This window comes from Terrapene carolina, unplaced genomic scaffold (assembly GCF_002925995.2).
Source record: "Terrapene carolina triunguis isolate 2854851 unplaced genomic scaffold, T_m_triunguis-2.0 Scaffold58, whole genome shotgun sequence".
In the NCBI taxonomy this organism is placed as follows: domain Eukaryota; kingdom Metazoa; phylum Chordata; order Testudines; family Emydidae; genus Terrapene; species Terrapene triunguis.
Window position 1 is genome coordinate 109,581,924 of NW_020664409.1, and position 8,771 is coordinate 109,590,694.

An 8,771-nucleotide genomic window follows, 5' to 3' on the forward strand; every position below is an offset into this window, starting at 1 on the left:
AGAGACCCACCAGACTCATCTCACCTAAAGCCATGCCTTTCTGGCTCGGTGCAGCTCCATTGAGCACACAGACAGTAAGGGCCTGATCCTCGGCGGGGTGAATCCGCATGGGTCTGCTAAAGTAAAGGGAGCAACATTTATTTCCAGCTGAGAATCCGGCCCTAACGGTGCAGGCACCTGGGCCCAGCAAAGAGTCAGAGGCACCCCAATATGCACCGTTAAGAGTGGGAGAGCCAGTGACTAATGCTTTGCGTGGACGCCTAGCAGGCTGTCAGGGCATGGGATGAAGGTCCAGAATAGGGTGGCAGGAGGGAGCTGGATGGTAGCAAAACAAGCTGCGGGAAGGCAGCCCATCTCTGGCAGTCGGAGGGGGTGGAATTGGGGAGCCCAGAGAGGAAACCGACTGAAGGTGGCTCAAAAGGATTGTTGGTCAAGCTTCTTTGGTGCTGGTTCGCCTCGGGTCCAGTTCAGTGACGGGGGATGAGTGGAGAACCCATGCACACAAGACAAAGCAGCTGTTGTCTTGTCCTCTGAGAGAACAGCTGGGCGCAGCCGTGTCCCAGGACGACACCCCCAGTTCTAAGTAAAGCTGGCACGCCCTGCTTTCTGGTCCATTAGCCAGCGGGCAGGCGATGACGAAGGCCTCCCACCCAGCTGAGCCGTGCGTCCCACACACCCAGCTTTTGCTCGCTCATGTGAAAATGTCTTCGCTGAGCAGGAAGGGAGGGTGGAGAACACCAAGTCCCAACACAACCTGCCAAGGTGTTCTGAAGCTCTGCCTCCCATGGCAACCACAGCTTTGCTCCCGGTCACTACAACCAAGCCCAGGAAAGCAGATCTTTAATGCTTCTTTCCTTGTTATTAAAAATACAATAGATTCACTGTGCGACAGACTGATTACGTACGAGGCTGGAGCCCGAGGCTGGTAGCTCCTAAACTGTTGGCTGCCGTGACCCCATCGATCCATTCCACAACCGTTTCCTATCATTACAATCACTATCAATAGCGTCGTCTTCAAAAACTCTCGTGTTCCCTTGGACTTCGAATAGCCAGGAAGATTCTGGGCCAGGTTGCAGCTCCTCCACAGTACCGCTTCTGGGTAAACAGGCCAGAATCCCAGCACATCCCCTGCAGTTTAGCAAATCCCAGAAGACCCTCCCCAGATGGATCCCAAGCAGATTCCCCTCCTCTAGCTGTTGCATTGATGCAGCTCCGGTAGCAGCAGTCGGAAAGCTAGTGTGGACTATCCCTGGGCTTTCCTCATCACCGTGACCTCTATGATTATTACCTAGGCTTGCTCAGAGCAGGGTGACCAGCTGTGCCCAACCACACGAGGGCTTGCACCAGGCAAGGGCGGAGGCGGGAAGGGGTTAGTTTCCTCATGGGCCGGTGGTCAAGGCCCAGGATTGGGAATCAGGTGATTTGAGCTTAATGCTCAGGCGAGTCCCTTTGTTGACCATACCTCAGTTCCTGCTCTGTAGCCTGTGGGGGGTGCGGAGGGGAGGGGCCATATCAGGACCTAGACAGCCCTGGAGTGGAAGGCTGGCCGAGTCTGAGAGCAGTGGGGCCTGGAGAAGGGCAGAACGGGCAAAGAAACTCTTCCAGGCCTGGAGGCTGCTGAGGGGAAGAGGAGTTGCCAACCTGTCACTGCTAGGATTGGAGTAATGGAGGCCAATGTACAGCAAGCAGGGAAAGAGAGAGCAAAGAACATCGTAACTTGCATTCCAGGAGCAGCTGCCATTGCTCAGGGTGGTACAAACACAGAGTGGCAGGAACCCGGCCTCAAAGAGCTCCCATTCCGACAGGGGGAGGGGGCCAGGAACAGCAGTGCCCCCCCCCCAATGTACAGAGGGGGAACTGAGACACAGAGAGGCTAAGTGACCCACCCAAGATCACACAGGAAGTCTGTGGCAGAGTGCAGGTCGCCCACGTCCCAGCCTAGCAGTCTGACTGCAGGACCGTCCATGCTGTCGGACTTGCTTCACTTCCCTGGTGCCACTTCACTCTCTGCCGCCCAGAGCTTCTAAAGACGGTTTCGTCCAGGGCCATTATTCCTCAGGGACTCCCAGCTGCCTGCAAAAGCAAAGAGGGTCAGTGAGGGGCATCAGTGTGGCACAAGGAGCTGGCACGAAGAGTCCCTCCGGTGCAGGGGGATGAGCTGTATGAACCCCCCTGCTCTTGTCTGATGGGGAGGGTACAACCCCCCCCCCCAACCAATGCAAGGATCCCTGACCATAACCCCCCTGTCCTGCTATTTTCAGCCCTGGAGAGCTTCAGGATGTGCAGGGGTGGGGGAGGAAGGGGGCGGGGCCCTGCTGCGATGAGATCACTCAAGGAACTTGTTCCACGACAGGTCTGGGGAAGGCTCTAATCAGAACCAGCTGAGGACGGGAAATCACCTGCAGAGGGGAAGAGTAGAACAAGCAGCTCTTGCTCTTCTTGGCCGCCCAGGCTGAGGGTCTGCTCAGGATGAAGGCGCTTCTGGCTGTTCTGCTGGCTGGCCTGGTGTGCGTGGAGCTAGGTAAGATTGCAGGGGCTTCACCTGGATTACCCGGGCTGCAGTGATTTATCTGTGACATTCCCAGCGTGAGGCTACGCTGGACAGCCCAGAGAGAGGGAAGGAGTGTTGTTATGTTTTTGACAAATAATCAGGCAAAATGAGAGGAAGGTTTTGGGGAAGAGAAATGGGGGCGGCATGTTCCCGGCTGGGCAGTTACTGACAGTCGAGAGAGAGGCTCTCCTTCTGTCCTGTATTGCACTAGGTGCAGGCATTCACACCGGTGTAATGCGACCGCCTCTGGGTGGTCACATCTCACATCCCCTCTACGCTGGTGTAAAGAACTAGCAAGGTAACGGGACAAGGGAGAATGGGAACCAAGGGATTCTCCTCTCTGCTCCAGATCCATGACCCACAGCAGAACGGGGAGGGTGAAAGGACTGGGACATGCCGGGAAGGAGGCCGTGGAATTGCAGGCAGGGATCTGACCTAACACATGTGCTCCACCTCGCCTGCCACCTTGGTCCTTTAGGTGCAAGATGGGTTGCGATCCACTTGCTATGTGACTGTGGTGGCAGTCCATAAATCAGGGTTGGCCAGACAATGGGGAGGGATGTGTCACTCGGGTAGTTAATACTAACACAAATTTTGGAAAAGGTGTTAGCCCAGGGGATTCAGCATGTAAGCCAATCTCTAGCTAATGGGGTTGGAATGAGAACTTCATGGGGGAGATGATCCTATACGTGCCTCCTCTAGCATTTCCTGGACCTTCTCCTGAAGCATCTGGTTCTGGCTACAGTCAGAGACAGATACTGGCCCCGATGAACCTTGAGTGTGATCCAGTCTTGTTGTGATCCTTGTGTTCCTGTTATATAGCCTTGCAGTGTGCGTCCCTGGCCGTGCTGAGATTTAACAGCCTGCTGGGGGGGTTTCTCTCGACATCTCTGCTGTGACTTTAATCGTACCCCGGGAGTCTTTCAAGTTAACCACTTGGGGGTTTTCCTGATTCGCACTGTCCTGCCTTTCCTCCCTACCCCTCGATCGTCTCCATCTGCTGAAGCTAACCCAGCCATCTGCTGAACTTATTTATATACCACGGGACAGCTCCTCAGCTGGGTAAAATAAGCAGAGCTCCATTTACTTCACCAGAGCTACACCGATTTACCCCAGCTCAGGCTCTGCCCCATGTTCTTGTTTCAGCCCCCTTCCAGGTAACCTATTCCACGTACTTAGTTATTTCCCTCTGGGGTGTCAGAATGTTGCTTAATATTAAAATACCCTAGATGGGGGACATGATACTGACCTATTTTACAGATGGAAAGATTGAGGCACAGAGAGGGAAAAGTGACTTACACTAGATCTTGCAGTGAGACGGGGGCATGGCTGGGCACAGAACCGTGATCCCTCAAATCACTCTCGGGTGTGCAGGCCAGAGCGTAGCACAGCCCTTTGTATGCCCTTGTTCTGCTTCTCCATGGGCTCTTTCCTCACCGTTGGACTGTTCCTTAGTTTTGTAACCTTCCCCCGTGCTTCTTTGGTTCCTTCCACTGCCCCCTCTCCATGGCAATAATGGCCTTTTGCTTCTCTGGGAAGGATTTTTTTTGACAAGGAACGTGGGGGCCTGATTCTCTTCTCCTTTAACCTGGTGTAAATCAGAAGTAACTCCACTGATGTCAATGGAGTTACCTTAGTGGAAAACTGGTGTGAGATCAGAATCAAGCCCAACCAAAAATGGCCATCCAGACCGTGCCAGCTATGCTGATTTATACTCGCTGAGGTTCGGATCCCACATGTTAACAACCATCTTTATGCAAAAAAAAAAGGAGATGGAGAACTCTATTTTCCTGCACCCCCCTTCGCTTGTTATTATGCAAATAAATCGTTGCAGGTCACCTGGGGCACATCTGTGCTGCAAAAAACAAAAACAAAAAACAAAAAAAAACCTAAAGCCGTATCAGTGAGTCTCAGAGCCTGGGCCAACTGACTCAGGCTCACAGGACTTGCACCCGGGGCTAAAATGATCAGTGTAGACGTTCCCGCTTGGGTTGGAGCTCGGGCTACAAAACCCGGAGAAGGGGGTGGGTCTCAGAGCCCGAGATTCGCCCAAGGGAGAACATCTACACTGCTGTTTTTAGCCCCATAGAGCACGGATATGTCTACACTGCAATTAAAAATCTGCGACTGGCCCATGCCAGCTGACTTGGGCTCACGGGGCTTGGGCTACGGGACTGTTTAATTGTGATGTAGATATTCCGGCTCGGGCTAGAGCCCGGACTCTAGGACCTGCGAGGTGGGATCTGACCCACTAAGCCTAATTTACCACTGCCTTCTACCTTATATTGTCATTCTGACCTGTGCAAAGTAGGTGGAGAGCATCTGCAAATCAAAATGGGACCATTTCATACTCTGCCCTCCCTCTGCACAGTTCGAGGCTGGCATTTTCAAAGGAGCTACGTGCTCAGCTCCCCTTGAAATTCAGTCGGCACTGAATAGCTAATTGCCTTCGGGTCCTTTGAAAATTCCAGTCAAAATGACTACCCTAGGTATGAGGCTATGGAGAATTGTCAATAGAGAGCACCTGGATCCAAGTAGCAGAGGGGTAGCCGTGTTAGTCTGGATCTGTAAAAAATGACAAAGAGTCTTGTGGTATCTTATAGACTAACAGACGTATTGGAGCATAAGCTTTCATGGGTGAATACCCACTTCGTCAGATGCATGTAGGGGAAATTTCCAGAGGCAGGTATAAATATGCAGGCATCTCTGACTGATTCTTGCCTGCATAGTTATACCTGCCTCTGGAAATTTCCACTACATGCGTCTGACGAAGTGGGTGTTCACCCACGAAAGCTTATGCTCCAATACGTCTGTTAATCTATAAGGTGCCACAGGACTCTTTGTCGCTTTTTATGGATCCAAGTAATATAGCATTAGAAACAAAAATCATTTCTTTCTACATTTTCCCCAGAAGGTGGCAGTAGAAACATTTGTTGCATTTTAAAACTACTACTAGACTGATCTCCTGGTCTACACTACGACTTTAATTCGGATTTAGCAGCGTTAATCCGAATTAACCCTTCACCCGTCCACACTACAGAGCCAGTTAATTCGAATTAAAGGGCACTTAAAATCGATTTCTGTACTCCACCTTGACGAGCGGAGTAGCGCCAAAATCGATTTTGTTAATTCGAATTAGGGTTAGTGTGGCCGCACACCACCGAATTAATGTGGTTAAATTAATGGGGTAGTGTGGCCGCACACCACCGAATTAATGTGGTTAAAAACCGAATTAATGTGCTTAGTGTGGCCACGCACAATCGAATTTATACAACCTGTTTCCCAAATTCGAATTATCTAAATTCGGATTAATCCCGTAGTGTAGACATACCCTGATGATGTTTATAAAAAGGACACATAGGAAAGAAGGTTTCCATATGTCAAAGGTCTTGACTGTGCAAGCAGCTGCTCTTAGCATATTACAAAACAACTGTAACATCGTCAGGGGTTTTATACAGCAATACCTTAATGAGTGCATGTCCTCAGTCACTCTGGTGTAAATCTGAAATTCACTGGCCCATATTCTGATCTCAGTTACATCAGTGCATTTGACACACACACACATATAACTCAGATGGTGGCTGAAACAAGTTAGTCTAAAAAACAACTAACTACACAAAATTCTCTTCTGAGCTGAGAGAACGTGCATAGAAAAATTCATCCCGAAAGAAATTTCTTTTGAGAACCCTCTGAGCAAGTGAAAGGGATCCTTGGAGTGGACGCTGGAGCTCAGTGATAGTGGTTGCTATGGTAGGGGTATAACTGAGATCCGTTTTGTTTCTTCTGAACGGCACCTTGAAATGACAGCAACCACTTTGCCCTTGGGGCTGCAGCAGTTTGTTCCAGAATACACGCACACACGCTCACGAGGAAACATCCCTTTTGTTCTTTTCTTAATCTAAAACCAGTCGTTTCAGGTGGCTGGAACACACTTGCTCTTTGTGCACGGACGCACAGCAGCTCCCAGCACCGGCTCTCGCGTATATAAACAGGCGTGACAGGAACAAGTGTCTATACTGCTTGGCAAAAATGCTGACCACGCAGGCACCTGATATAACCTCAGAGGTGGCAATCCTACAAGGAAGTAATGAGGATCGCCAGGCAGGGGATTCATACTAGATCCCTGCACTTTTCAAGTTGCGGAACCCAAACTAGGAGGCTATGGATCTTAGGTCCTTCCAAAATAAAATAATAACAATAATTAATGAGCCAGCTACAGCTTGGTCTTTTAGCTCAAGTGGTAGAGGTTCATGCTTTTAGCTCTGAAGATCTGGGTTCAAATGCCACTGCACATGGCTGGTTATTGAGGTACTTGAACCTCTGACTTACAATTGCAACATACCCTGGGGGGGAGGGAATCTGGAGTTCTAAACAGCCGTTTAGAACAATTGCAGGTTCTCCAAAGCTGACCAAAAAAGCAGCGCCACACTCAGCACCTGCTAAGATCTATTCAGAGGCATGCTATTTTGTTCCTCTTGGCAGCCCAGTCCTTGCGATGCTACACCTGCAGAGAACCGACAGATCTCTCTGCATGCACCTCGGTCAGCAACTGCTCTGCGAACGACACTGCGTGCAAGACAACCGTGCTTTCTGTAGACTCTGGTAAGTCTCATCCAATCACCGCAAACGCAGTAAACGTGGCAAAGGAAATGCATCCCTGATGTAACTCGGTTATAACTTCTCATGCACCCTCTTCTCTCTTTCCCTCCTACCCGCTTCCCCAGCCAGTGTGGCATTGTCCCCTACACTGTCTTTGAGGAACCCAGATGGAGAAGTCCAAATTCAAATTTACAGAAGAAGGAGAATAGTCTATTTAACTCTACCCGAGTGGTAAATCACCAGGATCTGGGCTCTCTCTGCTTACTTTGCTTCATCTCCGTATCAGGCGATCTTACCTCTCTAGCTTGTGGTGATCTGGACTCCCTTTGTTCACTTTCCTTCACAGAAGCTTTGGCCGGCGCTGGTCATTTACAAAGGAGAATAACACGCCAGTGCTAATTTTGCAGTAGCGTCTCCTGAACGCTCTGAACTGATAGTCTGCACTGTGCCATTATCGGAGAAACTAAATACTGCTCATACGGCTGTTCCCCATCATAATATGCAGTGACTTTTCTCTTAATTTACACGGGTATCCGTTCAGAATCAGGCTCCTGGAGAGGACAGAAATACCAGCTGGTGCCTAGGTCTGAATTCCATGCAACTTTGGCACAGTGACTGTGTCTTTACATGCACGTACACAGCACCTAGCACATTGTGGGTACCACTGGATTACAGATACTAACTAAAGCCAATGAGCCTTTTTCCCACCTGCACTCAGGCTCCTTTGAATATAGTTTGCTTACCCTTTTAAGGCCCCTTTCTACTTCGAAGACAGTGTCAAGTGGTCTTAGCATAAAGGAGAACCTAAATCTATAAGTTTCAGAGTAGCAGCCATGTTAGTCTGTATCTGTAAAAAGAACAGGAGTACTTGTGGCACCTTAGAGACTAGCAAATTTATTTGAGCATAAGCTTTCGTGGGCTACAGCCCACTTCATCGGATGCATAGAATGGAACATATAACAAGAGTATATATATACATACAGAGAAGATGCTATACCAGCTCTAATAGGCTAATTAATTAAGATGACCTATTATCAGCAGGAAAAAAACTTTTGTAGTGATAATCAAGATGGTCAATTACAGACAGTTGACAAGAGGTGTAAGGAACTAGTTATCATAAGTTATCATATCTATAAACCTCCCTTCACCATTTCTCTCTCCCTGTTTTTTCCTAATCCATCCATTATAGGTTACCCCTTTTTCGGGAACATCACCGTCTCCAAATCCTGTGTTAAGACGTGCGTGCCTACCGACCCGGATGGAATTGGGGAGTCCCACCCCGATTCGTGCTGTTACACCGACCTGTGCAATACTGGCGGCGTGCCAGGGCTGACAGCCAATGCCTTGGCAATCACAGCTGCCGCTCTCTGGACCCTCCTGAGGGTCATGCCGTAGTGCAGCGGGGTCTCAGACAGAAGTCCTCCTGGCCAAGCTGCCCAGCACGTGGAACTGACACTTGCGGAAGATATTTCTCCAGTTAACTGTGGCTTCTTCTTCTTTAAACCAGGAATTTAATGGACCATTGGAGATCAAACCCACCCAGCTTTGAAACCCTGGGCCATGCTCTGCTCCCAGCTGCTAATCAAGGGGACATGTTGCTTCAGCATTGACTACATCCTGC

The 8,771-nt window shown here is 49.7% G+C and overlaps 1 protein-coding gene across 1 annotated transcript; it reads left to right on the forward strand.

Moving 5' to 3' along the window:
* The first annotated feature begins 2,469 nt into the window (after nt 1–2,469).
* LOC112108249 (ly6/PLAUR domain-containing protein 2-like) lies at nt 2,470–8,545 on the forward strand. Its single transcript, XM_024202303.3, has 3 exons — nt 2,470–2,521; nt 7,034–7,153; nt 8,340–8,545. The coding sequence occupies exons 1-3, from the start codon at nt 2,470–2,472 to the stop codon at nt 8,543–8,545; spliced, it is 378 nt and encodes a 125-aa protein (XP_024058071.2).
* The last annotated feature ends 226 nt before the right edge of the window (nt 8,546–8,771 follow it).

Excerpts from the sequence above, each read along its gene's own strand:
- LOC112108249 (XM_024202303.3), top strand. The coding sequence starts at position 2,470 with ATGAAGGCGCTTCTGGCTGTTCTGCTGGCTGGCCTGGTGTGCGTGGAG. Across the intron at positions 2,522-7,033 it reads CCTGGTGTGCGTGGAGCTAG|CCCAGTCCTTGCGATGCTAC; the intron begins GTAAGATTGCAG and ends TCCTCTTGGCAG. Across the intron at positions 7,154-8,339 it reads CGTGCTTTCTGTAGACTCTG|GTTACCCCTTTTTCGGGAAC; the intron begins GTAAGTCTCATC and ends CATCCATTATAG.